Here is a 22,392-nt window from a genome sequence, read left to right as displayed (position 1 = left end):
GCATTCCTGATTCTTGAGCCACTTTTTGGTGTTTTTGAAATTTTAAAATATATTCAATTGAAAACTTAACAAAGACAGTACATTTCATTACCAAACTTTTAAGTGAATGCATTGTTATTTATTTAATGAGTGTTTTCCTACTTTAACTTTTCAGATGAGTTGTACCTCCCACCCATGAGGAAAATTGATAGCCTGCTTAGTGAACAGAAGAAGAGGTTGTTAAGAAGAGTCACCATGAGTGTTCAGCACCAGGTAAACCTCTAATCCCGCTAGTGTGTTTTACGGGCATTACTCAGATCACATCTGGTAGAAGTTGCTGTCTGTTGATGATGATTTACAATAAATACCTTGGTGTAGGGGTTTAAAACAAACACAGAGTGAATATTTTGAATGAGTTTCTTTGCACCAATGTTAAACGTGAGCTGTACTCATGCATTTGACTGCAATTTGTTTCCCCTCTCTAGGAGGCGTTACATATATTCCCCAAAATGATGGCAGACCCGCTGGAATCTGGAGCTGTCAAAGTTCACCTCGGTGGGGAGGGATACAACCGCAAAACCCTCAACCGTGTCAAGAGGAGTATTCCTAAACAACAGGTTAGAAAGAGCCCCATCCCACTGAGGAGGAGTAAAAGAATATCACGATATTTCAGGGTATTTTTTTGCAATAACGATATTCTTGACAATATGACAAAAAACTGAAAAATCTGATTTGATTTATTTTTTAAATTATTTTCAAGTCTGTATAAGTAAAAATTTTAAAAAAATATAAAAATCAACCATAAATCTAAAATTTTGTTTAAAGTCTAAATCTTCAAGGCAAAATGGAAGTGTTAGAACATAATAAAAATAATACTGCAAATGTCAGTGGTGGAATGTAACAAAGTACATTTACTCAAGTACTGTACTTACATACAATTCTTTAGGTACTTATTTCCATTTCTGTTACTTTATACTTCTACTTCACTACATTTAGCTGCCAGCTTTAGTTACTTTTCACATCAAGATTCAACATACCCGATTAAACATTTTTATGAATGAAACCACATAAAAGTATATTCAGTAGTTAAAATGAGCAGTTATCTTGATGACAGTAAAATGCTGCAACAATGTAAGTGGGGTCTTTCCGCATAATGAGTACTTTTACTCTTGTTACTTTAAGCACATTTTGTTGCTGCTACTTTTGTACTTCAGTAACTTCGGTACTAGAAAATGCTGAAAAAAAATAAATCTTCTTTCACAACAGGATCTGAAGCTCTCAATTGAAACTTGCCGGATCTACAGTCTGTATCATTCCCTTCACCACTACAAATATCACACCTTCCTGCACTGCAAGAAGGAGGTAAGGATGGCTGCCTTTATATTTCTCTTTTTTACATTGCATTTTGAAAATTCACATGAGAAAAAGCTTGATGGAAACACCAAAAAATCAATAAAACTTTGGAAAATGTACGTAATAGTTTTTACGCTCGCGTGAGGTGGTCTTTGTCTTTTTTGAAAAGTATTTAATGCACCAACCACGAGATGAAAACAATTTTCCAAACAAATTCTGACGTAGCAAAGATTTAACTCATGACTGATCAACTGTTTTCGCTCTGCAGGAAAACCCAAAAGAACAATTATAAGTTGGCCAATTTAATGTCATTCCTGAAGACATATTTTCTATAGTGGGTGGCAAGTTGTACGATTAGCAGCCTGTTTTTTTACTATTTTTTTCTCTCTTGCTCAATCTCTTCTTCTACCTTTTACTGACGGATTAGCCTACAGCAACGCATTACACTGCCATCTTCTGTCCAAAGTATGTTTATGCAACTGTGTTTATTCGATCTCAACCAGTTCATGGAAACGTCCCTAATTCGCATTTTCTTGAATGCTAAATTTTGCTTCAAAATTCAATTGGACTTTAATGGAAACACGGCTTTGTCTTTGCCCCTCACCCACTCACACAAATATTCCTCTTAAGATATAAGCTTGTTGTTACAGCTAGGGCTGGACGATAGGGCAAAAAAATTATCAAGATATATTTTTTCATATTGTCCGATCTTGATTATTATCACAATTTTTTATATTGTTTTTAAACTGCCAGTTTTAAAGCATCTGTACTGAAAAAGCTTTCCACATAATCACTTGGATGGTACTTCTTCAAACAGATTTGTTGTTGTTAGAAAGCTCACACTTGTTTAATGACCTAAATTCCATTCAGTAAAAACTTGTTTCTTGTTAAGTTTTCATATGTCCCACGCTTTTGAACACACCATAGCCGTTCCAACACAATTGAATGCACCAAACCTGTGTGTGAATTGCCGTGCTGTGAATGTTAGTTTTTCTTAATACAGCGGCAGATCTTTGCTCTTTCCCAACATTCACCTGTATCTCCCTGGTTTGTTGCTCCAAGTCATGGCTGACATCTATTTCAGCTCAGCATTTAGCTCCATGTTTGGTCTTTCTGTTTACTTCTCCGGCAAACTTACAAACAGTAGTGGAGCAGGAAAAGGTCGATTATGATTGGCTGTCACGCAAGTTTCCGACATGTTTGATCAAGTAAATATGCTCACAGCTGATCACCGTAATCAACCTGAAATTTATCGCGATCATATAATCGCCCAGGCCTATATCAGCCTGGATAATCTAGGTGTATACCTGGATAATAAATTGGACTGGTCCCTTAACACAGACGCTCTCTACAAAAAGGGTCAGAGCCGCCTCTTTTTCTTAAGGAGATGCAAGGTGGTTGGACAGACTGGTCAAAAGAGCTGGTTCTGTGGTTGGAGCTAGGTTGGACACACCGGAGGAGGTGGTGGAGAGATGCACTGTCGAGTTTGAGTCCATCTTGAAATATGCGGATCACCTGCTACACAAAACCTTTATGGACCAAAAAAACAGCAGTGGATGGCTCGTTCTTCCAGAGCTAACAGACTAACTGAATTTCCCCTCGGGGATAAGTAAAGTAATTTTGATTTGATTTGATGTTTTTTAACTGACTTGTTGTTTGCTGAGCAGACGGACAGCATCGAGCAGGCAGCGGAGGACCCAGGCCAGGAGGAGGTGGTGCAGCAGTGCATGGCTAACCAGGGCTGGCTGGAGAGTCTCTTTAACTCCTTCATGGAACTGCTGAGCCTCAGTGCCAAGGCCTGAAAAAGCGTCTCAAACTCACACATCCACCTGCAGTGTGACGGAGATGAAGGCATTTAGAATCTGTGATACAAAAACTACAGAAGCTGTGCGGATGCTGGAACAGTCGCTGTTGGTTTGTTTGTTGAAGGTTAAACTTTTAAAAGTGTTTGTTTTATTATTGAGTCCATTTTAAAGTACCTCTTTATTTCAAAGATGGAGAGTAGTGAACAATGTGAGTGTGATGGATAAAGTTTAAAAAAAAAAATGGACCACAAGATTTGGTCAGCACTACACAGGAGATCTTTGTTAAGACCTTCAGAATATTAATTAACAGACACACACAAGCTGTCTTTAAGTATGTATTAACAAAAATGGTTTGTATAATTTATACAAGGACATTTCCAAAAATTACCATCCTTAGATGGGATTGTTTGCTGTTATTATTTTTGAAAAATGTTTGCAAGGGATATAGCTAAAGTCCCCCACCTGTAAGTCTTTGCTTCTATCAGATTGACAGGTAAAACTACGGTCGAGTGAGACAGAAGTGAGGTTTAAAAGGACTATATGATAGTCTCTTGTACACTATATGATAGTCTCTTGTATATGCCTCAGTTAGAGAGCAGTCGATTGAGGGAAAATGTATTTAAAACGAAGCTGTGTTCTTTCTGTTTGTTCTTCAAAAGACAATTAGAGAGAGAGAGGATTTAATGCCTGTAAAGACAATGAATGAAAAAATAAGCACGACTTTCTTTAAGGAAGTGTGAGATGAAATGATCCAAAAGCATAAGTGTCAGTGTTTAATGTTAGTCATTTTTATCTGTTTGTTGTTGATTGATATTTCCTATTATTTCGCCTCTCAGAGGATGTTCTTACAGAGCAATTTTGTTGTTCAGAAGTGTAAATATTGTACAGCTACTTCATTCTCTAGTTTCCAGTTGCTCTTCTGTACATGAAATTCCTGTATTTGACATAATGAAATAAAACAGTTCAAATGACAAAAGTGATGATGAATAAACCAGCTTGTGCTCAAGTCTGTTTTTACTAAAGTATGAGTGGTGCATGAGCTGAAACAGAGACACTGCACCAAAGATCCACAGGGGGGCAGGTTCATAAAGACCAATCACTGTAAATATCTTGTTTTTGCTTACAATGCAAACGGTGTTATTGCTTGCAGCTGTTATATTTGCTACAGTTAAACAAAAAAAGCTGCTAGAAATTAAAAAGTTTAACTAACCCTCCTGTTGACTTAACCAGTTAGTGTTCAAAGCCCCTTTTTTAGAATTGGGGGTTGTGGGCAGTGGATGTTTAGGGGGAGATAGCAGGTCAAAAATAAATGCCACATAAAAGTGGTGGACGTCATCTGAAAGCTGTAAACCTGAAGACCAATTTGAGATGCAGCACTGTGTGCAAAGCTGTTCTGGTCAAAAAGATTTAATTAAAATGACTTAATTAATTAATACACCATTTAATGAAAACTATTAAGATGTATAAGGGGTCATAACATTAATATGTTGCTATCTGAAGTCCATTTCCAGCTCCGCTATGTCCCATAAGTTGTTGCAGCAATTTTTGGGTTGATACCATTTGTTACACTCATTTGGTGCTAAATAATGCAATTTTATTCGTACAGAGAATGGATAAAAAATGGTCAAAAAACCCGTCCAGAATATAACATTAATATGCCAAGATCTTTGGAACAACATAGAAAAATCCATGCTGTGATTTGGGTTCAAAAACGTTGGTCATTTTGGAGATTTCTGTATTTTTTCTGTAATTGGATGACACACACTTCTGTTATTCAAACTGCCGAGAAATCCTTTATTGCCAATATACCTAGAGCTGATTTTTCCCATGACTGTAATTGGATGACACACACTTCTGTTATTCAAACTGCCGAGAAATCCTTTATTGCCAATATACCTAGAGCTGATTTTCCCATGACGGTAAAGTTAATATTTCACTTTCCACTTTTCTTTCTTTTTACAACAGCTGTATGATGATCTTGTTTGATCCAGCTCTTATAATAATAATTTACAGATTAAACCCTTATTATTTTGCCCCCTTGTATTGAGAATTGGGGTTTGTGGCTGGCGGATGTTAAGGGGGAATCAGCATGCCAACAGTAGATGCCACATAGTGGTTTACATCATCTGAAAACTGGTGATGCTCACCACTGTGTGTCAGGTTGTCCTTGTCATACATCTCTAATAAAAAAAGACTTAAATTATCGAATAATCCAACCTATTGAGGTGTATTAAAATTCAGAAGATTAAGGCTTTCTGAAGTCCATTCTCATGCTCAATTATGTCCTAAAATTTGTTTCAGCAATTTTTGTGTTGATACCATTTGTTACACACATGCGGTGCAGAATGAGGCTGAATCAGGTGGTCAAAAACCCCTCCAGAATATTACATCAATACACCAAGATCTTTGGAACAACACAAAAAGAAATCCATGCTGTGATTTGGTTTCAAAAACTTTAGACATTTTGGAGATTTCTCTATGTTTGGGGAATTGGATGGCGAGCACTGCTTATTGCCAGTATCCCTAGGAGAGCTATACATCTTCTGAATGCTCTAGGTCTCTAGTTTGTGATTGTATGTTTCATGGGGCTGTGATTATCCTAGAGGTCACAGCAGCTCATTTTTTGCAGTGAGAAGAAAGACTTTTAACACACCCAATGTGCTTCATAGTATATCTGTAAACGGTCATGCTTGAAGACTTGCATAATATTATCACATCCTGGGCACATGAACAATCTTCCAAGTTAACAGAGAATAGTAGAAATGCTTAATACATTACATTAATAAATTATATTGGTGATTCTGACCCTATATCCCTTGGTATCCCCCCTCTTTAAAGGTGAAAGGTCAGGAGGTTACCACACTTTTTGTCCATATATGAATATTTACAGCCAATTTTATGGACATTCTGGAACATGTAGCCTATATCATGTAGGTATATCTCTTTACAAATTTGACATGTTAGCTTGAGGTCGTCAACATGATCTGCTCAGTAAATTTTATTTGCTTGCAGCACAATGGGTTTTCATGAGATTTGAGCCTGGAGTACACGCTGCACCTTTAGCAGTAGCTAAAGGTGCAGCGTGCAGGTAGTAGAGTAGGTGGCCAGAGTAAATCCAGGGCTTAGAGAGTGTCGGGGGGAGGGAAGGTGTAGAACAAGCCATGATTACACACTCATTGTTTTGTTTATCAGAGGACAGAAGGGGAAAGTTGTCAGAGGCTGTTTGTGTCCACTTCATCAGGTGAGTGCAGAACTCATGTAAATACTGTCATTCATTCATTTCTGTGGTTTTCCATCATGTGTGTGTTTTAGAAATCAACGAAGTAACAAATGGAGATTTTTGTATTGATTTATTAATTTAAAGTCTGTTGTGATAAGTGGACAGAAGTACAACTGACTTTCTGCCAAATTACTTCTGATGATATTGTTTTTTTATGAATAAAACATATATTTTTAATTATGTTTTATCCAATATTTGATGAGAAATATTTGAATACAGTTCATTGGGTTTTTATGACACTCATCTTTACATGCAGAGATATGGGAATAGGTACTGTAATTAGTAGAATATTTGGTCAGGATGAAATGATGATGGTTCATTGTTTCTGAGCACAGAAATATTTTTTTCTTGGTGTGCAGGCATGGTGTCAGACATGGAGAGGATCATTGAGAGCGTCCTCCAAGGCGACCAGGACTCTGTCCAGCTCCTACTGGACAGCTACAACACCCAGGTCAGTGATTGTTGCTATGACTACTGACATATTATGTTCTGTTACCATGGAAACAGTCCGCTCAATTGATAATATAACACCTTCCCACTGACTAATATAATAATCAATTTTTGACCATACATGTGGTGGAAAGAACATCATAAAAATGGTTTGAAGTATTATAAATGGTTTGAAGTATTATAAAAATAATGAGGATCAACATTAGTTGTTTATTTGCACTGATGTAGGCTTCTGTCTGCATATTCCCCTGCTAAAAATGGTGAGTGATTTCTGTTACTCTCTCTCTCTTGTCTGCTGTTCCACCATCACCACACATGGGATAATTAAGCCTGAAAGTTTTTCTGCCAGAAATCTTGTGATTTTAACCCAAACCTATTACACTCGACCACAAGAGACTGTACTTAAAAGCACACTCCCACTTCATGTAAGCAACATCCTTTAATGGAAGCAGGGTTAGGTACACATATTGGCAACTGTTTCCAGATCAGCAGGTGGAATCCAAATCTAAAAATAGGTCAAAACCAGTGGTGGAAAGTAACTAAGTACATTCACTTTTACATTTACTCAATTACATTTACATTTACATTTACTCAATTACTGGACTTAACTTACTTTTTTAATTAAACGTCATAACAGCATATTAAGTAATTAAAGTGAGCCATCTTGATAAAATTAAAATGCTGCTTACATAAATGCATCAATAATAATAATAATAATCCAATAATATATTTAGAATAAATAAAACAATCTGAGTGGGTCCTTGTATAACAAGTACTTTTACTTTTGATAATTTAAGTACATTTTGTTACTAATACTTTTGTACTTTTACTTCCGTAAGTTTTCAATGCAGGACTTTAATTTGTAGTGGAGTAATTTCACAGTGCGGTGTGGGGAAACACAAAATAAAAGCACAGGGAAATACAGGGAATGTGACAAAACCATGATTTCCCCCCAAAAAAAATTTCACCAAGAAGACTAACTTCTCCCAACTGTCAAACAATCTTTATTGGCATGAATGTTACGTTACATACACACAATACTTATTTCACTAAATCAAATGTAAATAAAGGGATAACTTTTATATAATGTGTTTTTCTTGAAATTGAAAAAAAATATTATGTCTCTCACTGTTAAAATAAACCTACCATTAATATTATAGAACGTTAATTTATTTGTCAGTGGGAAAATTAAGCAAAAACCACAAAATCGGCAAGGGATTAAATAATTATTTCCCTCATTGAAAATCCATAAAAATATATTGTATATACATTTACCCAAACAGAGCAAAGGCTGATACATGTTTTGCAGCCAAGAGAGTTTATTTTTACTACTGATTTACAGAAGTTTAACCTCATTTTTGTGGTTGAAGGTTTTTTTTCGACATATGATTTAAATATTCATTTTTTTTATTTCAGAGTACATGTGAGGAAGCCTCACCCTCTAGTCTTTTTAATCTCTGGTATTTCTTTTTTATTGTTCCTTGCATATTTTTTGGAGCACCCCGCTGGGACCCCTCGCTGTACTCTCCAGTCCCCCACCCTGCCCACTATCACTCTCTTATTCTCTCTGTCACTGCATGTGTTCCAATGCAAAGCAGCTTTTAAATGTGTTAGAGAGTCCACAGTGTAGAGATGACAAAATTAAGTACTCAAAAAAGTCAATTATACATGCATCATGCAAACTAAATCCACATGATTCTGGTGTTGTCTATTGTATTTTAACTTAATTTCCCTTACCCTCTGTTCTTCTGTTTGTGCAGTATGCAGAATGCTTCTTTTTCAATAATGAGGTACAGGAGAGAAAAAAGGTCAGTAAACAATAACACTTGACTTTCACTCACTTTGTCTCTCATATGTTACTTCCAGTGGTGGAAGAAGTATTCAGATCCCTTACTTCAGTAAAAGTACTAATACCACACTGTGAAATTACTCCAAGTAAAAGTCCTGCATTCGAAACTTACTGAAGTAAAAGTACAAAAATATCAGCATCAAAATGTACTTAAAGTATCAAAAGAAAAACTTGTTATGCAGAATGAACCCACTCAGATTGTTTTATATATTCTAAATATATTATTGCATTATTTGTATTCATGTATTTATGTAAGCAGTGTTTTAATTTTGTAAAGACACGGCTCATTTTAACTACTTGGTATACTGTTATGAGGTATCATTTAAAAAAAAGATCTTATCACTTTAAATTTATCATGTTTTTCATGTTAAATCTTGACCCATAAAGTAACTAGTAACTAAAATTGGCAGCTAAATGTTGCAAAAAGTACAATATTTGCCTCAAAATGTAGTGGAGTAGAAGTATAAAGTTACATAAAATGAAAATATTCAAATAAAGTACAAGTACCTCAAAATTGTATTTAAGTACAGACTTGAGTAAATGTACTTAGTTACATTCCACCACTGGTTTCCACTGATCCTGATGCTATCACACTGCAGCTTTCCAGCTTTGATTTGAACCACCTGTTTAGTCTTGAACTATTTTTATGGCAGGTAATTTGATGGCAAGATTTTCTTTCCTTACTTTTATATAGGCCATCTGCATCCCATAATATATCTGTTTCAAGTTTAGAAAAGTTTAACTCCACACATGAGCAGATTTTAAAGATAAGTTTTAAATGAATGACAGCAGCTGGTATGCAATGTTCATTACACCACACAATATGAATATTTTGACCCAGTGATGGATCAATATTTATTTGTCCCACTTTGTATTGTCTGTACAAACACAGTCCACGAGAGAAAAAACAAAACAAAAGAAAACAAATGCATTGCACTGTCCTGAAGCAAGTGGGACCACATGCCCACACACTTGCTAATATATGTACAGTTTATATTACACAGGTCATATTTTATATTTCAAGTAAAAACAAAAACAAATGAACAATAGTTACAAACTTTTCATAGATAGACAAGCACCATTCATTCATGATCCTTAACTGCTTATCTGCAAATCTCTACACAATATACATCTATATGGTCTCTAAGGGGTCAAAAGATGGCCAATCTATCACACCAAGTAGATGTGATAACTGTTATCTGGTCATCCTGGATAAAAATGGATGACAATTAGATTCTGAGCTGTCTGATCAGACTGGTAAAATATGACACGAATGATTTTTAACATCATGCTTCTAGTTCTCTCCACTCCTTCCCCCCAACTAAAGCTGCATGTCTCTCTAATGCTTGGATTTTTGTTTTTTCACATGCATGTCTGTCACTGTTCATGGGCACACTGACCACAGCAACGACAATTAGAGGAGGTAAATGAATCAAGATAAACAGAGTGTGTGTGTGTGTTTGAGGGAGAGAGAGAGAGAGAGAGAGAGAATGAGCTCACTATGACTTTCATCTGTATTACAGTAATCTGTTAAAGTGCTTATAATGCCTTGAGATTGTGTAACCAGGCCTGGCTGAATGTTCCCAAGCTGCTTGTAGTCTTCATGACTCAGCATCTTAACCCTGTTAACCTTCACCTTGCAGATATCTGTAAGCTATGCTAACTAGTAGGGGTGGATACAGCATAGTATCGCGATATTTTGCGCGACAATATTATATCGATTCATGACTGCCAAGTATCGATATTTATTTTTCGGAGCCTGTAGCTGGCTCACTTTTAGGAATATACTGGAGATTATGATATACATATGAAACTAGAAGATTTAAGGAATCTATAGGCACCAGCGTTAGGATAAGATGTTGGGAAGTTGTCGAAATAAAGACGCAAAGTTAGGCTTTTATTTATGTTAATAATGCAGAGCAGTGAAGCTTAAAGTTGAGAAAAAGTTTGAGAAAATGCTGCAGTTGTTGTCGTCCATACATGTTTGATATCAGTTCAGTTCAGTTTGACTGAATACTTTATTGGTCAGTCTGTGGGTTTGACTCTCATTGTGGAGAAATAAAAAGACTGAAGTGAGATGAACAGAATTTTCACTTACTTGACAAAACAATTCTTGATCAAATTTAATTTTGTGGACACAAAATGCAGTTAAACAATTAAATTACAATATATTGTATCGCAATACTCCCCATAAAATGCTTAAAATCGCAATAATATCATATTGTGACTCAAGTATCGGAATAAAATCATATCGTTGGGTCTCTGGGGATTCCCACTTCTACTACTAGTCCTGTGAAGGAAACCTGTGTTCTTTTTATATGGCAATCAATATTGTTAAGTCATTTGGTTACCCTTTGAAATGACTTATGGTCAATAAGTGCATAAATTGGTTGAAATGAATGAATAAATAATAAACAAATGTATTATGTAGTTATATCATTGGTTTATTAATGATGTGACATAGAGGAGACATTGCTTAGCAAAGGCTTTGTTCAAAATCGCTAACTGTATGCCAGCTAATTAATGCCAGGTATTTCATTTTAATAGTGTAAGTATCAATTTTCTCTGATGCTGAAGATGTGATCACAGCACAGATAAGATACAGGGTCATCCCATAACAATTACATCGTGAAAGGGATAGAAATGTGCAAATCAATACTTTCGGGCTCTATAGTTGTAGGAACATCAATACTCAAATTATAAAATGTGTTTCTGTGTATGTTGCAGCTAACATTTGTTTTTCAGTGACCAGTGTTAAATTCTCCTCTTGGTTAATCAGTTTAGGGAGAACAAAGTGAGGGACTATGCTCCCAATTCTGATTCTGACTCGGATGACGATGAGCCCGACCTTCTTCTTCGACAGGTAGGCCAGCGATTATATATTTGTTTGTGTGTGTGTGTGTATGTATGTGCACATTAGAGGTGGGAGAAATAATCAGTACACCATAGTATTGCGATATTTAGCGTGGCAATATTATATCGATTCACGGCGGCCAAGTATCGATATTTAACGTTTATTTAGCATCAGTATTTTCGCCGTTTTTGGTCTTTTTCTGGAGGCTGTTACGGGCTTACTTTTAGGAATATACTGGAGATACTGGTATCATATGAAACTAGAAGATCTAAGTAATATATAGGAACCATGTCAGGGTATCGTGTCGGAAAGTTGTCGTAGTAACGCTGCAGAGTTATGATGGTTTTAGCTACATGCTAAAGACACTGGAACCAGGTATGTGACTCCGTGTCGACGTTATTTCACGGACACAGCCGAATCGTAGCTTTACAGAGCAGTGAAGCTTAAAGTCGAGGAAAGTTTGATAAAATGCTGCAGTTGTTGTCGTCCATACATGTTTGATATCAGTTCAGTTCAGTTTGACTGAATACTTTGTTGGTCAGTCTGTGGGTTTGACTCTCATTGTGGAGAAATAAAAAGACTGAAGTGAGATGAATAGATTGAGAATTTTCTCTTATTTGACAAAACAATTCTTGATTGAATTTCATTTTGTGGACACAAAATGCAGTTAAACAGTTAAATCACAATATATTGTATCACAATACTCACCATATCGCAAAATGCTTAAAATCACAATAATATCGTATCATGACTCAAGTATCGGCATAAAATCGTATCATGGGGCCTCTGCTGATTCACACCTCTACTGTTAACATGCATCACAAAGCTCAATACTGGTTGTGACACATCATGAGGTGTTTGCAGGAGTAGATAAATAGATAGATAGCTACTAAAAAGGCATTTTGTAGCAGCAACCAAAATGTCATACCTTCTTATGTGCTCCTGTTGTCTAATTGCCAGTTTAACCACATGTCTGGGCTTATTGTTTAGCCCTTAATTTAAGTTTTCTCCTTGAAATGATCTCTTCTCAACCCCCATCTCCTTTCTCCAGCGTCTGGCCACAGCCCTGCTGTGCTTCATCAGCAGCCGGCTGCAGCCAGCAGTGTTACGGGTTTGCCTGCACACACTGCGTATCCTGTCCCGGGACCGGCAAGCCCTAGGGCCCATGGTCACTGATAGCGCCCTTTTCACCCTGGCACACCTGGGAGGAATCAGTTTACAACAGGCGTGCCCACAGCAGGAGGAGGAGTCAGCAGACAGAACACACAGCCAGAGCTACAGAAGAGCAGCGAGTACTGAAGAGGATGCTAAACCACGATCTGTTAACCCTGTGAATTTGGATTCTACTCATGTGGCAGTAGAGGGCTCTGCCACCATAAATGGCTCAGTTCATCACTGCCATAAGTGGAGAGGTGACGGAGGTCATGTGGTGCTCGCCCGTGGGAAGAAAGACACACGGGAAGAGAACAGTGAAGAGGAAGAGAAGGAGGAGGATGAGGAGGTGTGTAGGAAGGAGGCCATGAAAGTCTTGTGTAATGTCATCTACAACAGTCCCAGGGCACAGGAGAGGGCCAGCGCACTAAGGTGACACTTCTGACAATTAAAGTTCAGCTATTATTCTGGTTTCATTTTGAATACAGCTCCGGTTGGGAAAAATCTGGTGCTGTGATGCTAAAAAACCTCCTATCAAAACTTCTATCACTCTTGATCAATGTAAAAAACAAACAAGCAAAAAAAAAAACTCAGGTAGCTAAACTGGCATCAGATTATATCAGCCACAGTTAATTCTTTGTTTAATAACAGTTCAAAAAGTTCAAATCAAATCTTTGACTGTTTGCCTGAGTACTTAGGCCTGTTTGCAGAGAGCCCATTAACCAAAGATTGTCTCAGAGACAAAAGAAACATTTCTCTCTGTTTTTCGTTTTCGTGTTTCATTTTGAAACTGTGCACAGCATGAAGTAAAAGTGGCAATTCTAATTTCACTTAGTCACTTTCCACTACTGCAAAGAGCTACGATGCAAATACTTGTATGACTTGTTTAATGCCTAAGTACATTTACTTGATTACTGGACTTAAGTACAATTTTGAGGTACTTGTACTTTACTTAAGTATTTCTATTTCTTTCTTACTTTTACTTAAGTAAAGGACCTGAATACTTTTTCCATCATCCGCTCTTTGACATCACATGAACACCAACATTTAACAGATCCCTATTATTGCACGTCTTCCAATTACTGATTCAGTTATATTAAAACAATATCAGGTGTTCTTTATAACTAAAAAGTGACTTTTCTTCTCCTTCCTGTTTCTGTGTAGTCTTCTGCAAGGCCTGTGGGTGAGTCTGAAGCAGGGGACCTGGAGCAGGGCGCCCTCCAGTGCCCAGTTTTACAAGCTGAGACTGCTCTTCTTACTGACTGCTCTGAGGCCTGAGCTCAGGCTTCAGCTACAGCAGGTAAAATGATTTTATATCTATGGAAGACCAAAGTGGATGCAATTATATTTTGCATTCTTTTTTGTGTGACAACATAATCATAATTTAGTAATCTTGAAAAACCAAATCAATAATCATTGTGACTCAAGTATAGGGATAAAATCGTATCGTGGGTCCTCTGGGGATTCCCACCTCTATTTATTATACACGGTCGCTCAAAAAGTTGGAATAATTTAGTTTTCAGACAAAATCCTCTGTTAATTGTGGTTTCATCATTGTGATATGTTTGGAAGAAACTGATTAATAAAGTTTTGAGAACATATACACTTTATCCATCAAGAATAAATCACATAGAGGTAAAAAAAAACAAAAAAAACAACAACAACTTTATGGGTGACCGTGTATCAATAATTGTATTATTACTTGTTTGTGTTACTGGGACAAAAGCATACTAACCACTAATATTAACATCATAGTCACTACCATCAACTATTCCTATAAAATCTCACTCACCAAATGTGGTCCGCCGCGAGGTTTTGACCATGTCTTGTTTTCTCAGTCTCACAGATCAGTGTTTTCCAGCTTCCTCAGTGTTCTGTGTTTTATTTTCCCCCGTCAGGAACGAGGGGTGTCAGTGCTGACCAAAGCCCTCGAGCAGTGCCTGGCTATAAGGTGGGGTGAGGGGTACGAGGTGCTTTCTGACAGCACGACTCCGATGTCCAAGGAGATGTCCCAGGACGTGGTTGAGATCCTTAAGACCCTCTTCAACATCGCTCACAAGTTACACAGGCAGGAACCAGATGAGGTGAGGCTCATTGAAAACTGCTGATCTACTGGGAATTTCACACACAACCATCTCTAGGCTTTACAGAACAGTATGTTTTTCAGGAGGATGCTGCACTGTATCGCCACCTAGTGGCTGTGCTGCGCCACTGCCTGCTGCTGTCGTGTGATGGAGAAGACACGTTGGAGGAAGTCCAAGGGTCAGACTGCCGTTTTCTATCTTTAAACATAAGTCCATTTATTTGGCAAATTCTTAAGTGGAAAATGCATGGATGACATTATCTACTGAAGAATTTGACGAATAAATAGTTCATCATGTTTATGTAAGAGATGGAACTGCAATTAAAGAGCCTACAAAGGGGCGTTCCCGGTGGCACACCTGGTAGAGCGCGTACCACAAAGGCCCAGTCCTCGTATGCGGGCGGCCCGGGTTCGAATCCGGCTCGGAGCCCTTTCCCGCATGTCTCCCCCTCTGTCTCCCCCTTTCACTCTCAATATATCTCTCTCTCTCTCTCTCTCAATAAAGCTACAAAATGCCCAAAAAAAAAATCTAAAAAAAAAAAAAAAAGAGCCTACAAAACAGATAAGGGAGTCAAAGCTGACACTTCCCTACATCAGGTAGGAACATTTATAATGTTTTTTACATCAATGTTTTTTCTTTCAATAGACATACAGTAAACATCCTGTCAGCACTGCCACTGACATGTCTGGATGTCCTGCTATCAGTTCGTGTGGACGAGGCGTCCCACAAGTGGGAAGGAGTCAACATGGACTGTGTCCACACATTGCTGCTGTTTATGGACAGACGCCTGAACAGGGCAAGTGTGAGCCTTTAAGTAAATAGATGTATAAAATGTGAGTGCACATAGTGAAAACGTCAACGAAATAGCTTACAATACACCCTTAACCCCCTTGTTATGTTCGTTTCTCAGGAACAGCAATAATGTTTGTGGGTCAATTTGACCCGGGGCATGTTTAATTATCCAAAAGTGTCAGAAATCAAAATATCCTAATAAACATTGTTAATATTTCATTAAAAACTCCATTACGAACCATTTCAATCAATATTTAGTGCAATGGTGTTCTTTACCTCTCACAGATCATGGTTCAATGAGGATAATTCACACGATTTTTTAAAAACAATACATGTTAAAACTTTTTAATATACATTGGAAAGACCTACATATAAAGTACATAGGTTTTACATGACATTGATTTTTACATTTTTTTATTTAATTTTTTTTATTTTTATGAAAAAATACTTTGTGCTGCATTGTTGGATATGTATGAATGCAGCCGAAATGCCTGCTTCATCCCTTCAGCTGCTGCTGTGTGTGTGTGTGTGTGGCTCACCCCTGCCCTCAGTCAAACCAAGAGGGTGCCTTGCGCAATGGTATTAAGTGCAGACAAAGCGCATGAACTAAAAAATTATCTAATATGCTAACATGTGATTTCATCTTAAACTTCTATGATGCTCACTTTATTGAGAACATGTAAGATATTCACACCAATTTTTTTGCACCCATCAACAGAGATGCTACCACTTAATTTCGGATAAAGCACTGATGTTTATAAGTGTCATGACTTGGTATGTGGTTATTTCGGGTCCAGTTCACTCCTGCTGACCTGGCTTTAATGTACTGTTTTACAGGGTCAGCGGCTGAAGGAGAAACTGACACCTGTACTGAATCTGCTGACTGAGAGTTCTCGGGTACACAGGGAGACACGTCACTACTTACGGCACAAGGTAGCTTCTTTTTTATTATTTAATTTACTTTGTTAAAGCGCACCAAGTATTCTGAGCATCACTATTGCAGCTATAGCATCAGAAAATCATGATTTCATTCTGCACTAAATGCTGATGATGTTAGTCAAAATCCCAAAACACTTTGCCTAAAACTTGTATAACAAGAAGTCTTTTTTGTAAGCCCAGGTGAAAACCAAGTAACTTGATTTAAGTCCACCTGAATGTGGTGGTCTGACAGTTCCAGTTAATAAACTGTGGGATCAAAATGCAATTTGGGAGATAGGTATGCCAGATCATAATTCATGAGCAGAGTATGCATGGTTGTGTATCAGGTTAATTATTTATATTATCCTCACAACATGTCAGGGGGGCATGTTGTTGTGCTTAACTTATATTACTATGCATGAAAACTTGGAAGTGCAATCAATCAATATATATCTAAATGGAAATGACTGAAAGCATGAAAACATCATTAGGACTAGAGGCTGGTTCCTTCAGAATTGGAGACAACACCAATGACCTTTCTTCTAACCCCAACTCTTGGTCCAGATCTTACCTCCACTGAGGGACGTTGCCATCCGACCGGAGCAGGACAACACACTGAGAGGCCAGCTGGTCCGCCTGATGACACATGTTGACACAGATGTAAAGCACTGTGCTGCTGAGCTGCTCTTTGTACTCTGCAAAGAGAATGGTAAAGTTTGCTACAGACTAAATTACTTCCATGGCTGTATTTTTTTTAAAACACTTGTTTCAATGCCTTGTCAGAGCATTGTAGATTTCTGCAAAACACACATAACTTTACCTGCAATGGGTTCCTTTTAAAAGTAATATGAAGTTAAAAGTCGCATAGGTCTTATGCTGAGTGGGAGCAATGGGAAGATGGATGGCTAATAATGTTAAAAACAGCAATTATCACATGCTAAAAAACAGCGATGTTCACATGTTTACAACGTGTTGGGGCTGTCACATTTTTGCAGTGTGTTTAAAGCAGAGGCTGGCATGTGTCACAATTACCCCTTTTCGAACAAGGCAGTTCCAGAGCCAGTTCAGAGCCAGCGCCTAATCTTGAACCAGTTCCTTGCTTTTCGACACCCAAAGAACCGGCTCTCTGCAGGAAAACTGGTTCAACAGCAGCACCAACTCTTTGCTGGTCTCAAACCATGAACCACTTACGTCGGGGGCTGGGGGCGGGATTATCGTAACCAAGAAGACCAACTAAGGGCGCTTTCACAACCCAAAGTTTAGTCCGTTTTAATCAAACTCTGGTGCGGTCAAACCCTTGTTAGGTTCGTTTGGTTGCTTGTGAATGATCCAATCGTACTCCGGTTCACACCAAAACAACCAGTCCGAGACCACTTGTGGAGAAGGTCTCGGTCCATTTGCAAACGGACCCTAGTGCAGTTTGATTCCACTGTGAGCGTAATCCCACCCAATTACAGGAAATGAACCAAAACGCATTGGATTGTGGACTACCTGCGCGGTGAGATGTACACAGATAATAGCATAAAGATGAAATTTGTGTCCTTCAGCTTCACTCTGTAGGCTACCACTGAGCAAAGCTAATTTGTCAGTGCAGAATTATCAACATGTTGCTCAAAATGACTTGATATTTACCTTTGCGGTAGAACAGATCATGGTAGGAGCATCAAGGCTCTCTTATTATGCAGGTGTCTGATCGCAGCACGTTGGAAATAATGGATCAACGCATTATTGATGACTCAGAGCCTCAACAGGAGCTCGTTCTGAGCGTTTCTCTCCAGATTAGTTTGGTCAGAACACCAGAACAGATTACAGTCAGTAGATTCAAACGTACTTGGTTTGCGCTCGGATCAGTTGCTTTGTTTACATTTTTCATAGCAAACTTTTCAACCAATAAGAAGTAATAGTTTGAGTAGATTTCTTTTGGATGCCAATGTAGACTCACAAAACCAGGAGCAACTTTTGGAAAGAGACGATGTAATCTGATATTGTTGTTATTATAGTTGCTGAGAGAGCGGAGACGTACAAGTGACATAATGACGTGACTCTGGAGCCTGTGGAAAAGCAAACAGGTTCTGAGACAGTTCACAAGTTGAACCAACTGCGAACCAGCACCAACACCAGCAAAAGAACTAGGTTTGCGTTGGTTGAAAAGGGGTAAATGAGAACCGCATTCATACTTACTCTGATCCTCTGATTCCTACATTTCAAATGTTCAAATGTAGAGATTTTTGCATATCTGTGGTTTCCAGAAACATACAATACCAACATTTATTCTGGCGACCAGGTTACAATGGAGTTACCATCACACTAAGAACTACGCACCAACAAACCCATTGAACAACTAAGCACATCTTCGTAAGTAAAGAAAAGTAAAGTTTGTATCTTTTGTCCCTTTACAGTCCGTCGCTTTGTCAAATATACGGGATACGGCAATGCTGCCGGGCTGCTGGCGGCTCGGGGACTGCTGACTGGCAGGAGGAACTCAAGCGCCGGCCAGCGTGCTTCCCAATACTCCAGTGATTCAGACTCCGACACAGAGGAGTACCGGGAGGCCAAAGCCAGGATTAACCTGGTGACAGGCCGGGTGGAGGCAGAACAGCCTGACCCAATGGAGGGTATGACTGAAGAAGAGAAGGAGGAGGAGGCCCGTCGCCTCATCGGCATGATCAACAGACTGTCACGGTAAGTGTGCAAATTAGGGATGGGAACAATTAATTGATGATCGATTAATGGTCGTTAAGAATTTGGTAGATCGCATGGAATTTTTAATTGATCATTTTCAGCCAATGAGCTGAGAATTAAGTTGGATAAAGCTACAATTTGAAAACCGAAAGTTGCAATAACAATTATAAAACACACAGAAATACAAGAGAATTAATTTGAGCAAAACTTATTTAAACACAAAACAAATTTAAATATGCAAGATTACTGTGAAAACAAACCTCAGGCCCAGGCCTGGAATTTCGTCATTTTAGGGGCAAGGCCATTTGGCCTTCCCATTCACATTTTTTTTAAGGGCACAAAGGCCACATGACAGGGCACAAAGGCCGTTTGGTTAAATTATGCTGGTTTTACCTTTCAGAGTAATACCTTAACATTCTCATTCACCAAGAAACATTAATTATGTATTAAAACATTTGTTTTAATTAAAAAAACATTGACATTGTAAAACATTGCATTAGAGAGAATGTGAGTGAGAGAGAGAGGCTGAAACAGTGTGCAAAGCCTGGCCATAGAAGTGAGAAGGTACAGACAAATACTGCTAGAGAAAGACAACAGCCACCACTGTGACCTAAACACAGAAGTATCAGAGATACACGTTCTCCTGACACAGTGCATATATTAGAAAGAACATTTTTGGAAAATTACAAATGAACCTGTTTTGAAAAGATGGCAAATGAATCTCCTGCCTGAGTTCATCTAAGAGTATAGAAAGAGATATGCCTCCTCCCTCCCATAAAAAAGGAACCTGCTGAGGTGAAATTTACATCAGCTAAATGTCGACCCCTTGTCCCTGAGGTAGGGAAGACGTTAGCACTATCCCAACTAGCTAGTTATCGCTAGTTTTCATGACGCAAAAATGTAACGTTAACGAGTCGACTTTAAATAGGCTAATACAATGGTAATTACCTATCAATAGTACTTTCTATAAAAACGTAAATGTTAAGTCCTGTCAAATACTACCACATACTTCAGTTACAACATATCAAAAGCTTGTCCCGCTAGCTTACCTGTGCTGGGCATCAACACATGGCTCATTTGAATATTCAATGAGCCATGTGTTGATGCACATGTCTCGAGGACTGAGAGTGGGTCGGGGTTTGACCACTAGGATGGCTGTATAATTCCATAAGCCCACCACGCGTCACTAGCATTGTGTTTATACTGGAGCTTTGACAGGGGCGCAAAGGCCACCTTGGCCCTAAATTGAACATTTTTTAACAAGGCATCAAGGCCAAAGTGCGGGGCAACAACGGCCATGGCCTTCCTGGCAGTCGTGAAATTCCCACCCTGCTCAGGCCTCTTCCGGGGCTACAGCATAAAACAAGAAGAACTCCTTGACGTTATCTCTACCTACAGTTTAATCTCACTTGAGTTAGTTTTACTATCAGGAAGTCTCTTTTCGTTCTTTCAAAATAAAAGCACCCATTCCATTATCAAAACAGGCTTTTGTATATTTTATATTTTGCCCATGTATGCATGTTTTTATAAATACTGGAGTATAAATAAAAACTTAGGCAGGTTTCTTCCAAATGTCCATCCCTAGTGCAAATATACTATTATACTGTAATGTAATACCGTTTTTGGAGACTCAAAGAAAAAGTCATTAACTGTCCCTTCCTGTCTCGAACCCAGAGACCAGATCATTCAGCCAATGGCTCTGACAGCAGAGGGGAGGCTGGCTCCACTCTGGGGCCAGATGAGGGCCGACACACTGGAAGAAGAAGAGGAAGATTCAGAAGAGGATTTGGATCAGATAGAATAGACACATGATACATGTACAATGGTACTAACTAACACGTAGGGACTATACAACTTGCTGTAGTGCAATTAATTTCCTGCTATACTCACACATCTGTTAATGCAGATGCTACAGCATATGGCTGCAAGTATAACCATCATTCACAGAATAACACTGTTTTAAATGGACAGGTTAGTATGAATAGTCACGCTACACATAAAATTTAAAAAACTTTGAGCTGTGAACTAAACCCTGACCTATTAGAGATCAGCCAGTGTCTGCTGTCTACTGTAAAATACAGAAAAATAAATATTTAAGATCAGGCAAACCTATGTGACCAGTGGTGGAATGTAACTAAGTACATTTACTCAAGTACCGTACTTAAGTACAATTTTGAGGTACTTGTACTTTACCTGAGTATTTCCATTTTATGTAACTTTATACTTCTACTTCACTACATTTTAAGGGCAAATATTGTACTTTTTACTCCACTACATTTAGCTGACAGCTGTAGTTACTTTTCAGGTCGAGATTAAACATAAAACATGATAAATTTAAAGTGATTAGACATGTTTATGAATTTAACCACAAAAAATATATTAAATAGTTAAAATGAGCCCTACATTGACAGTAAAAACATTCCAGTCCATTCTGCATAACAAGTACTTTTACTTTTGATACTTTAAGTACATTTTCATGCTGATACTTTTGTACTTTTTCTTCAGTAAGTTGTGAATGCAGGACTTTTACTTGTAGTGGAGTAATTTCACAGTGTGTTATTAGTGCTTTTACTGAAGTAAGGGACCTGAATATTTTTTCCACCACTGTATGTGAAAATACATATAACCTTATGAAATTTTCACCCGTTTAAAACATAAACTGTATTTAAAGTTGGACTCCCCAAAAGTGAAGCCAAAAATGCTTGAGTGCCCCTTGTGGCCAGCATTGTGTACAAAGGCTGAGTCCCTGCTGCAGTGGCTGTGAGTTTAATTCAGTTTTTATACATATTAAATACATTTTCCCAAAAGATGGTTTCTATCATTTTAGGTTTTTCTGAACAGGCTGTCGATGTTCAAGTGTTCCTTTTTCTTGCTTTTAATAGTTTGTGAGATTTTATTTTATAAAGAGGCTTGTTCAGATTGGGTCAGGTGGTTATTTGAGTGGAACTTAATACCGATGTATTAAAAAAAGAACATTTAAACAGTATTAAGCCTGTGAGAAAAATTTTATTTTCAGCAAGACAGCAAGAAGTCCAAAGCTTGTTGGGTTTTTTTCTCATGCAACAAATAAAATTTTGAATTTAACAAAATCAGCATTGTAACTTATTCTATTCTACAGATTTTTTTTTCTCCATAGGGCCAAATATTGAAAACATTATTTAGCATAGAAGAGGCAGGAAAGATGGCCGAACAAT

At 38.0% G+C, this 22,392-nt stretch overlaps 2 protein-coding genes across 3 annotated transcripts in view; both read left to right on the top strand.

The window, feature by feature from the left end:
* Window positions 1-3,940, top strand: part of prr12b (proline rich 12b) — a 35,249-nt gene extending 31,309 nt beyond the window's left edge. For both annotated transcript variants that reach the window (XM_059347711.1, XM_059347710.1), the window contains 4 exons: window positions 155-252; window positions 465-596; window positions 1,246-1,341; window positions 3,000-3,940. In XM_059347711.1, coding sequence (XP_059203694.1) covers window positions 155-252; window positions 465-596; window positions 1,246-1,341; window positions 3,000-3,134 — 461 coding nt within the window. In that variant the 3' untranslated portion in view covers window positions 3,135-3,940. The remainder of the gene's footprint in view (window positions 1-154; window positions 253-464; window positions 597-1,245; window positions 1,342-2,999) is intronic.
* A 2,407-nt stretch (window positions 3,941-6,347) lies between these two features.
* On the top strand, window positions 6,348-22,199 carry si:ch211-195b15.7 (synembryn-A). The gene is made up of 14 exons (XM_059348439.1): window positions 6,348-6,378; window positions 6,777-6,868; window positions 8,628-8,675; window positions 10,122-10,139; window positions 11,496-11,579; window positions 12,622-13,154; window positions 13,887-14,022; window positions 14,621-14,806; window positions 14,890-14,984; window positions 15,452-15,602; window positions 16,436-16,531; window positions 17,081-17,225; window positions 18,916-19,198; window positions 20,873-22,199. The coding sequence occupies exons 2-14, from the start codon at window positions 6,779-6,781 to the stop codon at window positions 21,000-21,002; spliced, it is 1,995 nt and encodes a 664-aa protein (XP_059204422.1). The 5' UTR covers window positions 6,348-6,378; window positions 6,777-6,778; the 3' UTR covers window positions 21,003-22,199.
* The last annotated feature ends 193 nt before the right edge of the window (window positions 22,200-22,392 follow it).

This window comes from Centropristis striata, chromosome 13 (assembly GCF_030273125.1).
Source record: "Centropristis striata isolate RG_2023a ecotype Rhode Island chromosome 13, C.striata_1.0, whole genome shotgun sequence".
Lineage (NCBI taxonomy): Eukaryota > Metazoa > Chordata > Actinopteri > Perciformes > Serranidae > Centropristis > Centropristis striata.
This window is presented reverse-complemented; position numbering and strand designations above follow the sequence as displayed.

Bases quoted from the DNA above. Each gene is read 5' to 3' on its own strand.
- si:ch211-195b15.7 (XM_059348439.1), top strand. From the start codon at position 6,779: ATGGTGTCAGACATGGAGAGGATCATTGAGAGCGTCCTCCAAGGCGAC. The intron at 13,155-13,886 runs GTGACACTTCTG...GTTTCTGTGTAG, and splicing joins GAGAGGGCCAGCGCACTAAG to TCTTCTGCAAGGCCTGTGGG. The intron at 16,532-17,080 runs GTAGCTTCTTTT...CTCTTGGTCCAG, and splicing joins GTCACTACTTACGGCACAAG to ATCTTACCTCCACTGAGGGA.